Source organism: Phlebotomus papatasi, chromosome 3 (assembly GCF_024763615.1).
Source record: "Phlebotomus papatasi isolate M1 chromosome 3, Ppap_2.1, whole genome shotgun sequence".
NCBI lineage: Eukaryota > Metazoa > Arthropoda > Insecta > Diptera > Psychodidae > Phlebotomus > Phlebotomus papatasi.
This window is the reverse complement of record NC_077224.1, coordinates 52,593,185-52,615,598: the sequence shown is the minus strand read 5'-3', so window position 1 is coordinate 52,615,598 and position 22,414 is coordinate 52,593,185. Positions and strand designations below refer to the sequence as shown.

At 30.8% G+C, this 22,414-nt stretch overlaps 1 protein-coding gene across 11 annotated transcripts in view; it reads left to right on the top strand.

Moving 5' to 3' along the window:
* Window positions 1–22,414, top strand: part of LOC129807231 (disintegrin and metalloproteinase domain-containing protein 33) — a 595,021-nt gene that overhangs the window by 553,707 nt on the left and 18,900 nt on the right. For 7 of the 11 annotated variants that reach the window (XM_055856367.1, XM_055856360.1, XM_055856357.1 and 4 more), the window contains 2 exons: window positions 17,235–17,373; window positions 20,081–20,239. In XM_055856367.1, coding sequence (XP_055712342.1) covers window positions 17,235–17,373; window positions 20,081–20,239 — 298 coding nt within the window. The remainder of the gene's footprint in view (window positions 1–17,234; window positions 17,374–20,080; window positions 20,240–22,414) is intronic. The other 4 variants (XM_055856368.1, XM_055856361.1, XM_055856359.1 and 1 more) reach the window with 3 other exon arrangements.

The window sequence follows — 22,414 nt, the reverse complement described above, 5'->3', positions numbered from 1 at the left end:
AAGTCAGCATGCACTAATTGGGTCGCCTTTTCGCTAATTCACTTTTAATTAAACCTTTGGATTTAAAATACTTTTTTCACAAGGAAAAAACAATAAATGTTTTCAATCAATCAGCTGTCATTAGCGAAAATATCACTGCTAGAAAATTTTTTAGTGAAGAACCCAAGCTGGCACAAGATTGAAATGAGGCGATTACACTCACTTATTTAATGGATAAAAATATTACTTATGCTTTTTCTCAAATTTGAATAGTTATATTATGTTACTGTAGCGACTATATTACGGAAATAAAAAAAAATAAAAATATTATGTAAAGTGGATTAGTCATAAACGATCCAGATAGCGAAGCGCCCGGATTAGCACACTTGACTTTAGCTTTTCAATTTTAGATGAATGAAAACATAGAATAAGAAATCAAAATTAATAAGCAAAAAAAAACTAACAAACAAAAACACTCTCGCTTTTAACTTTAACTACTCAAAAAAAATTCAGAAGGGTAAGGGCTCATAATTTTGGACAGTCTGCTTATAAACATCAATGTTCTAAGTTTGAAGTGCGATATTTTTAAAAGTAATTGATATTTTTTGTTACTCTCTCTTCAGAAGGGTTGTTTATAAACTTGGAAAACTAAAATCAGTCTTAATATGTTTAAAAATGAATTGATATGTAGAGGTGAATTGAACTCAAATTTTGGACAACTTGGTTGTAAGTTTGGACACATTGGTTGTATTGGACACCTAATCTGCCTCAGTAGAATGCCCATTGTTCTCTATTTCAAAGACCAATTTTACCAATTTCTCTTCCTGTTCATATAAGGGAACCATAGAATGTCACAAGAAGTCTGGAAACTTTCCATATCATTCATTAAACTGAGTTGACTTCGGTAATCTAAGTACGCACGGGTTCACGCATTCCCTGGCCTTTCCAGGAGCCTTTTAAGGCTTTTCTCACTAAATATCGTTCGTAGATTCGTTTCTTCAGGCATTTATACAAACTAGTCATCACAAAAGCTAAAGCTTCACGAAATTTTGAGAAGAAAACACCTATCCAAAATAAGAAGTATCACCTCATTGGAGAATTTCTTAGAAAATTTCCCATTTTCCACAGGTAAACGTAATTTCTAAGGCAAATCTCACTTCAGGTCAAATGAACAAATCACCATTAAAGTAAATCAACACAACATCAATGAGTATTCAATAATATCACTCAAAAAAGCGAAGAAAAATAAATAAGACTGAAGTAAGCACGAAGTTCTGTCATATTTCTCGAAAGCAATTGCTCACATTTTTAACTCAAATCATTTTCAAAATTTAACGTGTTTTGTGTTAAAATCTTCCAAAAAGAACAAATATTTAGACAGAATTCATTATTTATCAAATATTGGAATGAAAGTTCATAATTTTAATCGATTTATTTTTAGTGTCCAATTTTACCCTCAAAGTGTCCAAATTTAGAAACTGTCCAAAATTATGAGCACTTACCTTTGTCCCACAATAGTACTAATCAAAAATTAAAGAAAAACTTTTTGATCAAAAGCAAAACTTTAACTGGTTTAAGGGGGTATGAACAGTAACCATTTACTTATTTATAAATAAATTACTTATTACCGTTGAAAGTTTAATTTCGAATTAATAAGTGTTTCTATGCACAGTACTTGACATTTTATTAACTACTAAAATTTTTAATTTATAAACTTATAAATCGAGGTAAGCACTATGATATAAACGATAACAAATAACAAACGACGAATTTAAATTACGTTTCTCTAAGCCGTGTGAAATTTTACATCATGTCCTCTGATAAATTTTACCTCGTGCCATTTTAGGTAAAAATATTTCCAGAAAGAAAATTCTTTGGAGAATCCCTCACTGAGAAAAAATGGGGGTGCGATTAACTTTTTTTTCCTTATAATTTTAACACTTTTTAGGTGTAAAGATATATCAACATTTTTTAATGTTAATTTCACACCTTTTTAAGTTTAAAATTAACATGAAAAGGGGTAACTTTAACCCCTAATATACCTAAAAAGGGTAATATTTACACCGATTTCGAATCAATACTGTAGGGTAAAATTAACATTTTCGGAATGTTATTTTAACTTTTTCGGATTTCTCTCAGTGCTAAACCGACAACGGATTTGTTTTCAGCAGATCCAATTTATCGAGAGAGTAAGTGAGATGACTAACTATGGGTCTCATTCACTCTCACTGAACTATCGAAAATATGTTTACAAAACAAAAGTAATTAAGTCAAACGCACAATAACTTTTGTTTTGTAAACATGTTTTCAAAAATGCATATGAGAGTGAGCGAGATGACTAGACCTACGTTTCATTCACTCTTATTAAAATGTCAAAAATATGTTTACAAAACAAAAGTTATTATATGTGTTGGATATAATGTCCTACACACATTAATATCTGTTTTGTAAACAAATTTTTGACATTTCAGTGTGAGATGAGTGAAATCTAGCCGTCTCATTAATTCGAATTCAGAATTTTAAAAAGTTAATTGCACAACAAAAGCTATTCTGTGTACGCCATAATTTTCCAATGAAACATTACTATTTTTTGACATTTTGTGATTTCAAAATCAAATCTGACAAAATATGTTCGCTACTGTATATCAAAGCTCGGTGATTTTCAATTGTCCATGGATTTACTGGGTGTAATATGGAACTGATTGAAATGGAAAATGAATGTTACTTTTTTAATTAAATCCAACACGAGCAGACAATTGGGAGTAATGATATGTACACACACTCATAAGTTAAAATCGTGTCAATTGCAACAAAACATACACATAAATATCTGATTACTTGCTGGCTATGTCCTATTTTCCATGGGGATTGCAATATAAATCGAATTTTAATGAAATTTCATTAGTAGTAAATTGTGCGCTGATAATCAAATCAATTTTGTACCATAAAATTAAATTTTATACATATTATTATCTCGCATTTGAATACCTAAATGTGATGTGGTGCTGCTATGTTGTATTCGACTGTATCTAAAACCTTCTATTGTCTATTTGTCGTATTCTTTATTTTTTTTTTCAGTTTTCTAATTTTCATCTTTGACCACCTTTCCTTATTGTAATTTTCTGCAAATTTTCACCCACCAAGTACAACATACCAGAACAAACAACCAATGGTGTGGTACTCATATTTCCCTCATTTTTTTTAAACATATCTGTTTGGTTTCCTTTTCAAATTACACGTCATGTGTGTACTGTAATATTGCATTTTATTGACGTCAATCTATTATTATTATATGAATATATTATTGTGTTGTGGCGCAAAAACAAAACAAAAATAAAACGTAAAAAATACCATCAGAGATGCAAATCTACATATTTCAAATTGTGTCTCCCATAAAATATCTCTCGTAATAAAATTCAGTTTATACGGTTTGTACAAACAACAGACCATGAGGGGCAATTTGAATGTCGAAAAATGGGTATAAAATGAATTTTCTCATGTCATGTTTTTGTTCTTGTTCCATCGTACCAGGCACAATGTAAATTAATAACGAGAATGAGTAGGAAATAACTCCACCCAAAAAAAATCAAATAAAATAAAATGCCCTAGAGCGTATTCCTTCCAACTGAACTTTTCCACTTTTAGTCCATGATTCAAAGTATCGACTATTTAAATATTTGTATTTTCATATCACAATTAAATATTCAGGAATGTGATTAGCGTCGTGAACACCACTGAGCCCAATTAGTTGTAAACTGAAATAGATATTATTCAGTTTATTTTATTTTACTGAAACAAACTGTAAATTTATCTATTTGCTATAAAATTCAATAATTTGGCATAGTGACATCTGTGGAGAAACATGAACATATAATTCTAACTCACACTGTATTACTTATATTACTAAGATTGAAAACTTTAAAGTTGCAGCAAATTGTGCAGTATCTTCAGGGGCCTCTCGACATTTCATTTTTCCATACGTTTGTGCATAGAGGCACTGAAGACTATTGGCAAGTTTTTTCCTAAATAGAATTGACTTATAAGTCTGATATATTTTGAAATCGTGCATTAAAATCTATCTAAAAATACATATTTCATAATGTTCGCCAAAATTATACAAGAACTACGAGCAAATTTGTTTTAGTTGCGGTGCAATAGCTGCAAAATTTTTACAAAGAAAAGTGAAAAATAGCTTCACATTTTGTTAGGCTTGATGGACTCCTGAGTATCTTGGTGAAAATGATCAGTCAAAATGTAAATTTATAAGTAGCGAAATATTATTAATGAAAGGAAAATCAATAAGTTATAAACTATTTTAATTATCTACCGAACAAAATGTTTTTTTTTTAGTTTTTTTTCTAATCTTTAACAATCAATAAAAAAAGAAAAATAGATTTTCTATTCAATTATAAATCAATCTAGCAAACCAAAGCATTTCTTAACTGACTGCTCGAACTCAAAGCCAAAATTTTTTTCTAATATTCTTGGAAGTGAAATAATCTTATCATTCACAAGTAGAGTTTGAAATATTCGAAGATCTGTTTGAAAAGCCAGAAACAGACATTCTTACTTCTCGATAACTCCGCAAGATGGCTGACGTAGTTCCCGTTCGAATTTCGAAAGTGTTCGAGTTTAAAAAATGCAGTAAATAGAACATTATTTGGCAACAAGTCATTGGTTCAAAGAATATTTAAACTCAGTTTCAAATTTCAATTCTAAAATTTCGCACAAGCGGGAAAATTTTATTACATATCATACTGAAAAGCTGTTCAAAGTATTACTGAAAAATTATGACGGAAATTATAATGAAATAAGTTTGATTACTTTGATATTCCCCAAAACAAAGCAAAAACAGGTACATTTTATCACTCGAAAACCTTCAATATTCGAACAAGAAGTATTTCGGCCACTATGCGGACGAAACGTGAAGTAAAATTGTCTCTTCCTCCTTTTTGACTTTCGAAACCTATATTCGATTTTTTTAAACTCCATTACTTACTTCCATCCAAAAAGCAATTTTTCACGAAAATTGTTCCCAACGTGTAAAACATTTAGGTCTTGGTCAAAATCCCGAAAGCCAAAATCCCTCAAACTAAAATCCCAAGACAAAATCCCGAATTCTTAAAATGTCATAGCTACTCCCACGATTATACCACTCGCTTGCTGTAGGCAAAGGGAAATTTTCTATGTTTTGGGAAATTATTCCATACATCATCCTCAATATATTTTCGACTCTTTTAGGATTTTGAATATTCGGGATTTCGGCTTTCGAGATTTTGGCCCTTTCGGGATTTTGGCGTTCGAAATTTTTTTTACGTTAGGAATTTTGGCTTTCGAGATTTCGGCTGGCACTGGTATGAATTCAATGAAACACGAATTTATTTTTTTACATCCATATTTCTATCTTATAGTCTCTACATACTAGAGAAATGTATATCCATATTGATGAGTTTTCCATGACATGCGTAGAAAATTTGCTTAAATATGGACATAAATTTCTCTAGTGTGTAAAGGCCATTACACATTATTTTCATTAACGTCTCATTCATGCGTTAAAAAAAAGTTTAATTTCTTTTCCTTTTTAATTTTATTTTATTTATCAATGCAATAGCACCATAATGAGAACGCAAAATTTCAAAAGCAACTAATGAAGCTATCAAATATCAAATGTAATCCAATTTTTGAAAATGTGTTCATGTCAAAATTACTCTTTATTTTTACTAGTGTACTCGTCCTCACGAAACCTCAAAATTCCAAAATTCTACCAAAATATGATCCATTGGGTAGGGGTAAAGAGTCGAAATATTAAATAGCTAAAAACCAATGGATTATCTGTTTGAGTTCGAGCAATAAAATAACCAATAATGAATTTATCAATCATTTGGAATTAATATATGCTTTGAAACTTTACCACAGATTTAATATATTGTGCAAAAAATAAACAAATGAAACATGAGCGTATAAGTTGAAAATGCAATAAATATAAAATGAAATAATATGAAACTTTTATCCATTAACATACCAAAAAGTACATTCCAATCAATCATTTTTGATATGAATCTGCGCATATTGTGTGTGAAGTGAAATGGAAAAATATATAATTTTTTTTCTGTCATATCGACGATTTTCGTTTAATTTATATTTTTAGTTGAAATTAATAAATACAGTAGGGGATTGGATACCAAAATGAAGCAAAAATAATATAGTAAACCAATACCTGGATTAGACAGGAAAATAGTTATTTCAGTGAATGTCGGGATGTGTTTATGATTTTATTAATAAAAAGTTTGCTCAACTGGAAAAACTAGAAAACCCTATTAATACGTAATTTAACCCCTGTAAAATCCAATCCCAGTTCTGTCCAGCAAATAAATGGCAAAAAATATAAACGAGTAGTAGTGGCAAATGGGGCACTATCGAGCACCGCGATTTTTTAATCAGATATTAGACGTTAGAGGACAAGACATGAGAATTTATAGGCACTATAGAAATGTTTGTTCACTGAAAAAAATAATCGAGATAGTAAAAGCAGTTTACAAACAAAAACCAATGTTCGGTGCTACCCCATGTACGATGGTGCCTCAGTTTCCCCTAATAAAATAATGAATTTTGGTCAGTAAAAAATCTAAATCTTTATGTCTCGCACACTTTTTAGATCGACTGAATTTCTTAAAGTCCAAATTCACATTCCATTCATTATGGCTCTGACACAACTTTTAGATCGAGAAAATTTCATGTAATCAAAATTCACATTCCTTTCTTTCACAAACATTTTGTATATATCTATCCCAGTCTTTCGGACTCTTCTTCTTCTTCTTATGAACTTCACATCAAATTAAATTTAGTTCAATCGAATTTTGAGTGCGAAAGAATGAAACATCTAAATGCAAATTATTTGAGAAGAGAGTAATGTGAATTTCAATCACAAGAAATTTTACCGATCTAAAAGGTGTGCCCGAGCCATTATCAAACGTTTTCCATATATCTATCCCAGTATTTCGCACTCTTCTTCTTCTTTTGAACATCACAACAAATTCAATTTAGTTTAATTCAATTTGGGTGTCAGACGTATTACGCAAAACCTTTGAGAAAGAAGGGGATGTGAATTTTGATTCCATGAAATTTTCCTGATTTGAAAGATTTGCCATGTGCAGTAGGAAAAGTAATCTAATTATAAAAACGTACCTCTAAAACTGTTTTTAAATCAAAAAAAATTCCTGAAATTAAAATTCAAATGCCTGTCTTTCTCAACCGTTTTGCTTATGTCTATCCTCTAGTCCTTCGTACTTCAAAATGAATTAAACAGATCAAGCCAAATTAAATTTGATGTGATGTTTAAAAGAAGAAGAAGAGTGCGAAAGAGTGGGACGAATATATGAGATAGACAGAGAAACAGGTTTGTGAATTTTGATTTCTTGAAATTTTCTCGGAGTCATAATGGCTCCGGTACGCCTTTTAGATCAGGAAAATTTCATAAAGTCAAAATTCGCATCCCTGTCTTTCTTAAAAACTTTTGTATATGTCTATCCTACTCTTTCGCACTCTTCTTCTTCTTTTGAAAGAATGGGACGGACTTAGGCAAATCTTTTGAGAAAGAAGTGCATTTTTACTTTATGAAATTTTCCTGATCAAAGAGGTGCATTGAAGGCATTAACATCTAAAAAACTTCTCACTTTCCCTCTGCCAAAAATTACATAATATTTTAACTGTTTTTTAAAATAGTAAATTGAGTACACAGTACAGTTCAAATTTGAATTTTTGTTAACCAAATTTATGTTTTTTTACCCGTCATTTGTCCAATACCCAATTAAATCAAATAAACGTACATCAAAGAGAAAATATGAAATTAAATAAATATATACAACATTTTCGTGGAATTTATTAAAAGACTTGTTTGATAATATCAATATTAGCATTATTGTATCAGAATCCTTCCCCAGTATTGTACCTTAATGCCTTTTTGGGAATGAAATCACGTCATTTCCGGGATAATTAATTTTATTTGCCTTCAACTATGAAATTAATTTCATTGTGCCTATAGGTGATATATTCTGACTTTAGTTGAAATTTTCATTTACAAGGGACATATTTATTGCACTATATAGTATTTAATTCTATTCACTCTTATGCATACATGGTGTACTACATGAATTATGCAAAAAACAATGCATTAAAATTGCCTCTCATGGTTTATTACCTAATATACAATTTTGATGAATGATCTCATGGTCAATGTGAATTTATATTTGCTTTCTGTACACTTTTTATCTCTGATTTTCATTTCCAAAAAAAAAAATAATTTACTTAATAGAGTGATCATAAAAAATCACCAATTTAATTTATTTATTCATTTCACTAATACTCTTTCAACCATCTATCAATCCCTCCAACCAATTTTTTTTTAAAATATATTTATATGCTAATACATATCGATTGGAAAGATAATGCAATTGTAAACCTGTGGTTATCGTAATTATTTTGGTCGTTATTTAATGAAAATTTTCCAGGATATTTTGACGTTACACAGACCATTTTGTTTTTTTTATTGATTAACTCACATATCCGGATCAAGAGCGAAGTAGTACAATGAAATCTAAATTCAGATATTACTTCAAATATCGATATATTGCTTAAAATCTCATAGTTTCTTCAATTTTAGAATATAAATTTAAAACAAAAATTATGTGTATCTTCTAATAACCTTGCCACGAGCACCTCCCTTGAATTTGCAATTGTTTCATTTATTAAATTAAATTACGCAAAAAAAACTGAAATTTTATTTCACATTAATTGATAGATATTTCATTACCAAAAGCAAAAAAAATAATTAATTAAATTTAAATATATCTCCATTTATAATAAAAGTTTGCGGAAACTTCAGTAATTTCATTATTATCCAACTCATGTTGGCATGTCCAAATAATATCATCAATGTGGCAAGCTGATGAATCATCGTCATGCAATTCATTTATTTTACCCCAAAATACTGCAATTTTTCATTCACGCTCATTCATTTCATCTCAGACATTTTCTTCCATCATGCTCTTAAGAACATTTTCATTACAGAATGAGATTTCTTGTATACGTACCCAGAAATGCGGCCCCAAATGAAATTAAACATTTTATTTCTCACTCTGAAATGGTTAATTCATCATTTTGGTGAAATTCTCTTCTAAACACTTCAACTTCTTGAAGCAATAAGGATTTTTCCCCCCTTTCTTACTATTAGGCGGTTCAGGCAGGAATTTTTGAGTAAATTTGTGGAATACATTAGCGAAAGACAAAGTATTTCACTTGAGTAGTAAAATGAGATTAAACTTTTCACTGGTTTCGAAAAAAAAATTAACGATAGATAGATAGATATGATTTATTTGGTAAATCGGCTATAAGCCATTTCCACCACAGATGGCAATACATTACAGTAACTTTAAATTCAAAAGTAATATAAAAAAGGTAACATTTCATTCTTAAAGTCTAATTTAACTGAATAGTTTGTTTTTAAGTAATAATATAATAAGAATATTAAGAAGTGACTTTACTTAATCTATCTATATGAATAGAAAACTGATCAAACTTCAAGGAAAGAAAAAAAAATATATATATATATATGTACTTTATAAGAAAAAGAAAAAAAAATTATTAAAGGTAATTGATCCAGATCTTATTTAAATTTTAAAATTTAAACTCCTTACTGCTTGAATTATGCACTTTAAAACTTCTGAGTTAGATCCTCCTAAAATAGATGACATTGACCTGTTTCTTATACGTAAATCATTTCTCAAACTGTTTAACAGGGGACATTCTGAGAGTAAATGTCGCACTGTCAAAATAATGTTGCATATTTCACAAAATGGAGGAGAGGAACTATTCATTAAATAACTATGAGAAAAATTACAGTGACCAATTCTCAGTCTGGTCAAAAAAATTAACGAAAGAATGTTAAAGAGAAAGATTTAACGAAAAACCCAAGAAAGAATTCAACGAAAAAAATTTTAACGAAAGACATGCTATGAAATTCAAAATTGTAACCACGTCATATCAATTTAGTCATTATTTAATTTGCAAATTCCTGGGTATAATTGAAGCTGTACCACACCCTTAGCATTAAATAATTCTTCCCATATTATTTTTTTATAGTGAAATTATCCTGCAATTATTTTCTCAAATTATACCCCAGCAAAAGTGGCAACTTTTTGTCCCACGCGCCCACATAATGATAATTGTATGATACTTCTCCATCAACTTTTCACCCAGAAAACATGGAAAAAAGGGGGGAGGGTGGAAAAAAAGTAAGACATTCAACAGAAAGTCTCTCGCCGAACTTTCCATCATTATTCATCCACCTCGTGCAAGGAAGGCAAAACTAAACAATGTCATCGTCAATAACTTCACAATGTTGGGGAAGTATTTGAGCGTCAGGTCACGTTGTCTCCTGCCTAGAGGCAGGTAATTAAGTTCTTCTTTTGTGCGTCTTTCATTCCCAATTGCTCACCATTGCAAGTCAATAAAACTTTTACTCAACTGCTCAGGGAAATGGCAATTGTCCACGCATGGTGATACTGTGACTTTCTTCTTCCTACCAATTAGAGCATTGTGGACTTTTTCTTCAGTGACTCCGAGTCTATCTATTTAGTTCTTTTTTGTATGTTCTTGCGTTACACTAATCGTAAAATAGCAAGCAATCAAGCAAAATAGATTATAGGAAAGATGGCGTCACTAACTGACAAATTTTATGGCTTACATTTTGTAACGTATTTACAGTAGAGCCCCGCTATAGTCCATATTTTGTTCCAGATTTGACACTTGGGTCGCACTATAGTCCATGTCATTTTTTAAAATTATCAACGACTTTTAGTATTGAAAGACTTTCCTCACTCACTTGTCCTCGCTCTCTTCATTATGGATCACAATTATCACAACTACTCAATAAAGTTTGCCAAAAGTGTTAAAATAATTATGACAACATTGCATGTCGCGTACTAAAAAAACATAACCTGACTTAAAATCAGTGTTTTGAAATCAACGGTCGATAAATTGTGGACTAGAGCGATGGCCTATAGCGGGGCTTTACTGTAAGTGAGAAAAGATGAATGCAGGACACAAATGTCCTTTCCGGAAGCGTCAGTGTATCTAACGTGGTTTTCAAATCCGATTTTTATAGTTTTCATAGTCGTTTAAGAACGGTTCTCACCGATCACACATGGTAGTTTGGATCGGTAATGACCATCCTTAAGTTCTAGAAGTACAGAAAGCTTAGGAACTGGAGGGTGTCAAAGTCACCCATACTTACGGTACAATCAGTTATAAGAAGAACACATGAATTATGTTCAGTAAAGGTTTTATTTTTTGCTTTACAATTTTAAAAGAATAAACACTATAGGGTCGAATAGCCTAGTTCAGAACCTGCGCAAAATGAAAATTTTTCATAAAACTAGATGAAAATACATAATTTTTCTTCAATAAGCACAGTAATAAATTTTTATTTATATTTTATCAATGTTACAATCTTCTTATTTGATTTATTGCACTTCAGAAAAATCGTAAATCCATTCTTATTGGTAAGTTTTATTTTAAAAATATTTTGAAAAAATCTCATTTGGAGCAGGTTCTACATTAGGGCAGAATCACATTCATAATAAAATGCTCGCCGTACCTTCACCGTATTTCCAAATTCTCAATTACCGTATTACCTTATCTCATACTCGATCGCACTAGGTGAAAATAATAAAGAAAATTGAAGAAATAAAACGAAAATTCGATAAACGGTGAGCAAAAATACTGTGGGTATAAGCCGACGTTAATTGCAATCAACAATAGGGAAAACCGGAAGTCGTCGGGAAGAGATAATCACTCAGGGAAACACATCAACTATCATCAGAGCTTTCGGCTCGGTCTCCAAGCCTTCATCAGTGGTCAAGTCTTGCAATCTTTCTCTGAGACTCGTTCAGGGTTTTGGTCAGGATTACACCAGGGCATAAAAGGGAATGGGGGCACTTTTCTTACACTGTATTTTACAAATTTTTTTTTTTTTACAAATTTTTTTATTTTTTAAATTTTTTACAAATTAATACAAAAATTTGTAAAATACAGTGTAAGAAAAGTGCCCCCATTCCCTTTTATGCCCTGGTGTAATCCTGACCAAAACCCTGAACGAGTCTCTGAGAAAGATTGCAAGACTTGACCACTGATGAAGGCTTGGAGACCGAGCCGAAAGCTCTGATGATAGTTGATGTGTTTCCCTGAGTGATTATCTCTTCCCGACGACTTCCGGTTTTCCCTATTGTTGAGAGCAAAAATACTGTACGATTAATTTCTCTTACAGTTTTTTTTTACATTATACATTACATTTTCTTATATTATTTTCACCTAGTGCGACCGAGTATGAGATAAGGTAATACGGTAATTGAGAATTTGCGTAAGAATTGCAATGAAAATGCGTAAATTAACGAAATACGGTGAGCATTTTACTGCCAATGTGATTCTGCCCTTATGCTATTTTACCTCTACCTTACGTAATAATAATAATAATAATAATAATAATTTATTGATTGATGCCCAGGTTACATAATATAACAAACAGGACTATACATTTCGGACCTTTCGGACTATTAAAAAATATATTGGTAAAATAAATTAAAATGGTCAATAAAATATTCCATTTCGAGTAGTAAAACCGTAAAATCGATCAAAAATCTCCACAGAGCATTTAAGTTGCCATAATAAAAATATTTAATTGTTTTTATGTATTGAATCACGATATGTTTCTTTTTTCTTTTCTGCTTAGTTTATTTGATTTTTACTAGCTATACCAAAAAACATTGCAAAATCTATTCCAGCCTTATGGCGTCACTTATAAACTTTATCAATGTAAAATTAAAATTTTTTAAATTAAGCAAATTCTTAAAATCTCTAATTCAGATATGCAGAGTTTTATTTCCTGGTTTCGAGACATTTGTTTTTAATTAACCATTTAAGGACGAGTGGGACACCGGTGTCCCAAAAACAAAAACAAATTTTTTGACTATAGAAAGTTATATTGTCCTCTAAATAGTCCGAAACATAGTTTTTATTTTTAGGACACCGGTGTCCCATTCGTCCTTAAAGGGTTAAAATGTCTAATTGCGTTTTGAAATATTTACTTTCACTTAAAAGTTAAGTCTACAGATAATAAAATTATTATCTCTATTCCAAGAAAATAATAAGCAAGCTGTCTCTCCTTTCCCCAAATATGAGATAAATCTTTAAAACAACTTTTTCGAAGTGATTCGTATAGTGCCATAAAGACCACTTGCAAAAAATGTATTAAACCAGATATTTCCTGCTGTTCCGAATATGTGCTTACTTTTTGTATAAATTAATTATAATTTTTATTATCATTTCTATTTCTCTATAAAATGGTACTAATAATTTCAATTTTATAAATTTTCAATTGATTTACTTTTGAGTGAAAGCTTTTAAAAACAAATTTAATATAAATACAGGGTTTTCAAAAATTAAACAAAACTACATTATGTCACAAACTTACCGAAAATTTTCACTTTTTCACTACTTTAATATATCAAAAATTCTCACGACCAGCTTTTGTAGCTCCTTATATTTTTCGTTAAAAGCTTAACGAAAAACACTTAATTAAAAAATGTTTATAAGAGAGTATATTTTTTTAAGACAAATTTAAAGACTTATAGCCTAGGGGACCCATGCTTCGTACAATCCCAAACTTCGTAATGATTAAATTTTTCCTATGTTTCTCAATAAATGTGATTCATCGCGTCTATATTTTAAAAACTAGGGAAAACTTTTAATTTAAAATATGCTGCAGAGTCACATTTATTAGGAGACAGAAAAAATTTAGTCATTATGAAGCTTGGGATCGTACGAAGCATGGGCACATTTCCCTACTAGAGAAATCTATGTCCATATTGAAGAGTTTTTCCTACAGAAGTGTACGGAATTTGCTTCCATATGGATATACATTTCTCTAGTCTGTAAAGGCCATTAAGCTTTAAGATTAGTTTCCGACTTGAAGATAGTTTCTTACAATTCTGAGAGAAAAACAAGAAAAGACCTTAAAGTTTCGAATCAAATGTTACTGTGCCAAAATTAAAAGTTGTCTTATTCCAAGTAAAAATGTAATGATGCAAGATTTTTAAAGCTAACCCAAAAAAATCTTTATAAAAATTCCAAGTCTTTACAAGTAACATAGAAGTTAAAGATAAATTAAATTAAATTCTGAATTTACATTTGACCTTAATTGTTGTGAAGTTTATGAACATTTTACGTCAAAAGTTTAAAGAAACTTAATATTTGAAAATAAAAAAAAGAAAATAAAAAATCTTTAGCGGAAAGCGGGGCATCTTTCAATTTGGACAGCACTTTCTCCTATTTTTAAATAGAATGGAGCCTTATTATGATGTAATTTAGCTTCGCATGAGTTTGTCGAGCTAAATTAAAAAATTATTAAAAACTCAATTTCAAAGCTGTCCCAATTCAAAGATGCTCCAATTCCCCTTACCGATGAATATGAAAAATATCAATTTAAAAATTCAAAGCTAATATTAAAATTTAAGAGATTTCTCCGAATTCTGAGAAATGGAAAGTTTAGGGACTTTTGAAAAAATAATATTATTTTTAATTTTTAAAAGAATTTTAAATTATTATTTATCGACAAAAATTGTCAGTAATTTCTGTCGATATTTGATTTGTTTAAAGAAAAATTGGCAAAAGCATAAAAAAAATCCTTTAATTTATAATCCAAAACTTTTTATAGAGTGCAGAGACCATTAAAGACATTTTAAACAAATTTGATATTTTCACTTTATTTAAATTGTTTCAGTCTGTTAAGTAAGAACGCGTCTGGCTTAATGTGTTGCAAAAAATGATTTTTTTATTCTTAAATACATAGATATGTCGTACTCATTGAGAACCAAGATGCTTTACCATAATGGATTCAGTGACCATTGTGATTGATAATGGCCTAGCCTTTCTGACGCGTATTTTTCACTGAATTTAAAACATTTTTCGGCAAGGACCTCGAAATCAGACGAATTAATTCCGTTAGATCCTTCAAAATGTACACTCTTGTTCCTCGAATCATGTACTTAGTCTTCTCGTTCAGTAATAACCTTCCCGATTTGAGAACTCTCTCCGGTTGAGATCTTTTTCTGTACCGATTCAAAGGTAAATCAGAGATAACTTACCTAAAAACCGTTGGGAGTTCGAAAGTTTAAATCGACGAGTTACATAAAAGTGAGCAAGATCATAAAAATAACATTTCTTTTAATAAAACTGCAATTAAAACGTTTTTCCATCCTGAAACTCCACAAAACCACACAAAAATTCACATTTTGCAGTAAAAGTTTATTGATCTTGAAATTGTAAACGATTGAGGTGTCAAGAATACCCCGAAATTCATAATGGCAGAACAATCAGCGCTAAAGCGGCGAATACGTAAACTTGCACTCTAGACTTCCGGTAGATTTTCAAATAGGTTTTGCTTGGCTTTGGAGTGGCTTTTCGCTATTCGAAAGGTTATTACTGAACGGAACCAACGTGTACAATATTGACTATGTGACAATGTTTCTTCAAAAATGCCATTTTGATAATTTTTTTGACTTAACGTTTTTTTCTCAAATAGGGGACACCTTGGCAGAATTATCTAGCAAATAAAATTTTTCTTTGCCTATAATTTGTGAATAACCAATCAATCAATAAACACTCTGAAAAAACAGTTCGCTGAATATTTTTTCTAAGGAAAATTTTAATACCCCACTACTGTCTAATTCTACCCGTGACTAATCTTCCCTGGTCTCCCCTATGCCTCAACATTTGAGGTTATCCGCAATAACATGAGTTCCATTTATTTTACTGATTCTTGTGGCAGTTTTAGGATTGGATTCCGCTTAAACAAACTAACAATTTGTTTATGTAAATCATGTATCACTTTACCTGCCACGATAGGGAAAAGAGAGGCAGCTTTGAAATTGGATTTTTTCACCTATTTGTAAATATAATTGTGCCTTATCGTGATATAATTTAGCTGCACAAACAGATTGAGAACCTAAATTACATTATGATATATAGGTTTTTATATGATATATAGGATTATAGGTGGTCTGATACTTCATCGTGGAAACGGGATCCAGAAGGACCGTTATTACCTCTGGGGAATTGAATACATACATAGAATATTGCTCAGTTCCATTTCGAACACTCAGAATATAAGTCGAACAACTCGATTTTTTACAAAAAACGGTTTATTCGCTTTTTGGATACTTCTTTATACCATCTACCTTCCCTGGAATATTATACTTGAAAGATAATTATTTTCAAAGTTATAGAGATCTTAAATCTCAAAAACCCTATACTCTGCATTTAAAAGCATAGGAGAAAAATCCCATTTTTAAAGGTGCCCCACTTACCCCTATTTAGAATCAACTGCCATTTATGCTGGACACGCTCTTACTTAACAGACTGTATGGCGTTCATTATATTTCAGCTTAAAGAATTAAATAAATTCATCACTTTATAAAAATCTTTTGTAAAGAATATGAATCAACTTTTAAAAAAATAAAAATTAAAACTTAAAGATTTATCTGAGAATTTTTGGGGATTGATAGCAAAACAGGAAGTCAATAAATTCTCAAAAAGATTTTATTTTTGACAATTCTACACTGATTTTTTTGAAAATGTAACACTAAAAATAAATTTCAGTTGCAGGATAGTTTTAGCACAAACTCTTATAAACACCTCTATATCCAAATTTGAATCCACACATTTTTAATTACGTGCCTTTTTTCACAACCCTTCTAATATTCATTTAAAGTCATTGCAGATATGAAAGATTGCATTGATGAAGCAATTGTGGTGTACGATTACCATTGTCATGAAACAAGGAGACATTAGTAGAACTTTAATTTGTTTTTTGCCTTTTCGAAAATAAACAAATTACATTAATCTAAAACTTTTATCCAATAGAAATGTTCAACTAAAGAAAATTTTCTCTCTTTCTTCTCATTTTTGGTGATAATTTTGATACGACTCATGGGGTCATCCGATTGCTTTCAACTCTCAAATCAATCAATATCTCTTGATTAAACATGGTAACGGATACAATTTAAATGTTTAACAATTTTTTTTTTTTTTTTTACTAAATAACACATATCTTTACTAACTAAACCTTATTATCTTTGATTAATTATACGACAAAAAAAATAACCTATAAAAAATTATGCTCGACTACCAACAATAATATCCAGAAAACTACCATGGTTCCAATACTGTGTTTTTAGTCGGTATACTTATGTCAATAGTTGGGTTCGTTTTTGTTACATTCACCCTCATGGCATTGTGCTACAGGTCAGTTGTAGTACACGAAAACTTCTCCTTGTGTCTGAGGTTAGTTGAAGTCAATTGACAATTTAGTACCAGACAATTTTGAATTTATTATAATTTATTTTATAAATTTTTTGGAAAAATATACCATATTTTTATCATTCTTGTACTTTTTTTTGTCTTATTCAATCACCAATTTTTCTCTCTTTCTTTTTCTTTATAGTTAAATGCTTATATATGATCTTGTTGATTAAATCACATGCTATTTATTGAAAAAAAAAGAACAAAAAAATTGTCTTTCTATCATCAACTCTTTCCTGGAGACGCAAAACCTCCTCTATCTCTTATAGTTTTAGCCCACAATTTACTTTTCCAGACTCCCGAAATTTTTCATCACACACCCTCTCTGTTGTATAGAGATGATAGATAAGTGTTATCAATTGTCAGTAGATTGTTGTCCTACCTCCAAAGTTTTCGTGTGAAACATCTGCGTGTTGTGTACAAAAAAAACAGCTTCTTTTGCATGTTTAATCAGTGTCTGTGAGCTTATTGTTGAGTTTGTAAACTTTCAGCATTATTTGTTTAGAATGCAATTAAAGACCATTCGTTGGTTATTGTTATAGTTTTTGAAGTAAAGAGCAGAAGGAGCAAGTACGAGCCAAGTCTCTTGGGTACCATTGAGTTATCACCGCAGATGATTCAATGTTGTGCTGATGATGATGACAATGTCCAATTTTCATCGTCATATCTGCCAGAAATTGATTTCCCGACGCGCCATTTATGCACACTCAATGGAGAAACTTAAATCCCTTGGAGTATTACTCTATTCCCTCTTATATTCATGCTAGTGGTTTATCCTGGAGATGTGATCCGCTATGCAATTTAAAGTTCAGGATACTATAGTTAGTTTCTGGTAAAATTTACTCCAATTGTTGAGGTAGTTTTCTTTTCTTTTTAAATAATAGTTTTGAGGTTATATTGTAAAAGTGAGGTTAGATTTACAGATAACCTTAAAATGGCAACCTGTAGATCGCTTGTACTTTTTCCGCCAGAACAAATTTTACACAACGTCATGTTTATTTGACAAAAAACAATTTTTCTTTAAAAATATAACCTATAAAATTTCGGGCTGCTGCACAGTAAAAAACAATTTTAAATAATAGCTGCTGATTTGTTTTTTGCATCAGGGTTACCTTTGAACAGTTACACTAAAATTTATTTAAATTATAGAGTAATGTGTATAAATTGTATTGATTTTTTTAGTGTAACTTTCAACAAATAAAAAAACGAGCCTACATCTATTGAAATATGTACTTTTTACACAGATCCTCATGGAGAAGACTGGGGTAGATTCAGGCAACTGACGTATTTTTGAAATTCATTTGCCAAATGTTTATGAATGAATATTCAAATCAACTGAGTCCAGTTGGTTTTTCTTCCATACAGCACGAAAATTTACTATTTTCGAAAATACATGTATGAAACTGCCCCAATCTCCTCTGTGCTCTGTGTAAAATTACCCACTTACTTTGCACAGGATTTAATATACATCACATGACCACACAATAATTCATAATATATTTTTTTTACTTTTTAGTAAATTTACGACTATTAGAGCATTTAAATTTAAATTTGAAATAATTCGGTTAAAAACCGTTATCAATTTAACTATTTCTGTCGCTTAGCTTAGCACAATGTTGACGCCGTGTGGAACTACTTTGGCTCATACCTCTTATGTGTTCACACTAACAATTGCAGCAATTATGAATGATCTCGTTGATGATGGTCAGTAGTTGAACCAAGGATTTGGAGAACGAAAACACCAGTGTATGACAAAAGGGGAGATAATCAAGGTTTTCCTGGCTTTCGTTGTGGCTTCTACTGCTCTTTGCAATATATTAAACACCACAAACATGGTGTTGAATTGTCTAGAGTGTATTTTCACCCAAAAACCCCTACAATACCACCCCATATTGCTCCAGTCAGAACATGTGAATTAATCTTAGGCATTAATTGCAATGCAATGTTGAGGGAAAAAACTTCTTTTATTTTTTTACTCTCAACATTGCAAAAGAAAACATGTCTGATGTGGCAATTTACAATGCCCAGAGTGGTAAAAGTTTACCATGGAGGATAGTGGAAAAAATGGAGCATGCACTTAACAGAACAATTAACATTCTGGAAAAGAAGTTTGGCAGTGAGAAGAGAACTTAAAAGCAGAATGTCTTTCTAAAGCCAGCTGCAACACAAAAGACACTCAATATTGATTTAAAATTGATGGATAATTTTATAAAGGAGTTTCTCCCCCCATTCACAAAAGTCACAAGTTGTTGAGACTGTTGGAGAAGAAAAAAAAACTCAGCTAAATATTTTACCAAGACGACGAACTGACCATTGTCGTGCAATAAAAGAATCATGATATTTGAGCAATCAAGAAAAGACATTCTGTAAAATGTTGAATTTTTCACAACCTTTCCATTGAGATTGAGACATTAAGATGCAATGAGAATTTTATTTCACCCTTCCCACTGATGATGGTTCAAAGGTCAACATTCTTCTCCTCCAGAGTGTTATGTCTGGTACAGTTATTTGTAGGTAACTGGTGCAAGAATACCAAATACCTCCATTAACAATAAGCATTATTCCCTTGGCAAATAAAACCTCTTGAAGTGATGTGGCTATACTTTCAAAATTGCTATTCGAGAGTGTCATACTAAAACATCTTCCGCATTCTTTCTTCCATCATCTTGCTCCTTTAATTCATCCCTAGAAGGAAGACCACCCGACTCAAGTATGACCCCCCTTATGTTAAAAAGCCTATTGCTAAGACTTATGGAGGCGCAGCCACTGCCAATCATCATTCTGTAGAGGAAGTTTCGTTGGATGGATCTAATAAGCTAATAACATATGGGAATCAGGCAACATTTAGGTGAGTCTCAACACAGCATACCATCTTTTTTATACAAACAAGGTAGAGAGATTACCTTCATATGGTGTACACTTTAAAACTTCAATTTAAACTTTAAATACAAAAAACAGAACTTTCAATCAATCATTTAAAGATTTATTTTTGAAAATTTAGTGTAGACTTTATTTATACACACTGAGAGAAATCCGAAAAAGTTAAAATAACATTCCGGAAATGTTAATTTTACCCTGCATTATTGATCCTAAATCGGTGTAAATATTACCCTTTTAGGTGTATTAGGGGTTAAATTAACCCTTTTTCATTTTAATTTTACCCGTAAAAAGGTGTAAAATCAACATTAAAAAATGTTGATATATTTTTACACCTAAAAAGTGTTAAAGTTACGAGGAAAAAAAGTTAATCGCACCCAATTTTTTTCACAGTGCACTGAGAAAAAAGAGGGTGCGATTAACATTTTTTCCTCATAACTTTACCACTTTTTGGGTGTAAAAATATATCAACATTTTTTAATGTTAATTTTACACCTTTCAAAGGGTAAAATTAATATGAAGAAGGGTAACTTTAACCCCCAATACACCTAAAAAGGGTAATATTTACACCGATTTTGGATCAATACTGCAGGGTAAAATTAACATTTCCGGAATGTTATTTAAACTTTTTCGGATTTCTCTCAGTGTATAAATACGAATATTTAACATAAAATTAGATAAGTGGTAGAGCCTAGCTCTATGATGCAAGTATCGCAGGTTCAAATCCTCAAAAATAATATGAGATATTTTGCCCACATTTTTGTTATAATAATAATTTAAATTATTTGGGTATCTAAAAAAATGGGTATCAGTCAAAAGACTGATAAATGAAAAACTTGACTTGATAAATTTCCCATATGAAATTGCCCATAAATAAAATGCTTTATTATTTATTTATTTATTTAAAATCGAACTGCCTTTGAAACCGTGCATCTCTGTGAGAGGTATAATAACAGGCAAGAGGTTTATGTGTCCACCGCCGTCTTAGCGTTGGTGCCTAATCTACTCCGGAGCCAAATGTTAAAAAATGCTCCTTCTCATTTACTGTCAGAGATCTAATTAAATCGCTTTTGAGACAATTTAAGAAAATTATTATTTTATTTTTTTTAATATTAAAAAAAAATATCACTCTACAGCTCTACAGAGTGGCTGCAAAAAAATGCAACAAGATTAAGAGCTTACAACTTTCAAATCACTCGTGACAGCGGGGTCATATTTTGCATAATTATAGTTGTTTACATTGAATAAAATCTCACGAAAGTATTTCCGAAAATATTTTGCGAAACTACTTAAATCTGTAATGAAACTCAAACGTGACAATTTGATGATGCTTATATTTTACTGGAAAGTAAATACTAGAAGTAGCTATTTTTAGGGCTCTTCAAAACCTGAATGTAATTAAACTTTTCATTTTTCGAAACATATCTTGGTACAAGGTTCTTGGTATAAGGATACTTGTAGGATTTTAAAATGCTTTAATTGAGCTCTAAAAACACTGCTTCACTGTTAGTCATCGTCCTCAAGGCAGAGAAGCAAATTGAACGAAATTTCATTCTATCTGCAAAAAATGGACCGTGCGACGCGTACATCGCAAATAATCGTTAAACAAAAATTGAAAAAGGACCTCCATATAAAGCTTAGAAATCCAAAAACAACAAAATATTATCAATACTCAAAAAAAGTTTTACCCGATAGAGCGAAGAAGTAACTTGGCTTGCATATTTAAGGTTAGTTGCAGAATACCGTATTTTTATGAAACAAATTTTCCAATTGGCCAATTGATTAAAAAACAAAATGATTATGTCTATCTGAAGGGAAAATCATGATGATGACGAATTAATTTTATCGATTGATGATATCCTAGTCAAAATAAACCATTAGTCCTATAAGACCTTGATAAGGCGGGTAAGATGGTAACAAAAAACCAAATAAATGGCCTGCGTCCAATTAATTCAAAAAACAAAACTATTTTCTATTCAATATGGAAGTTGAAGTACAAAATTCTATCATTGAAATAACAGTAAGTTCATTTTTTTACAATGCAAATGCAAATGCGGAACTTTTCCTTAAATTAATGGAAGCTCATGAGTTAATATAAATTAAAAGCCAAAATTCTCGCATTTGAACGGATATTGACAATTAAAGT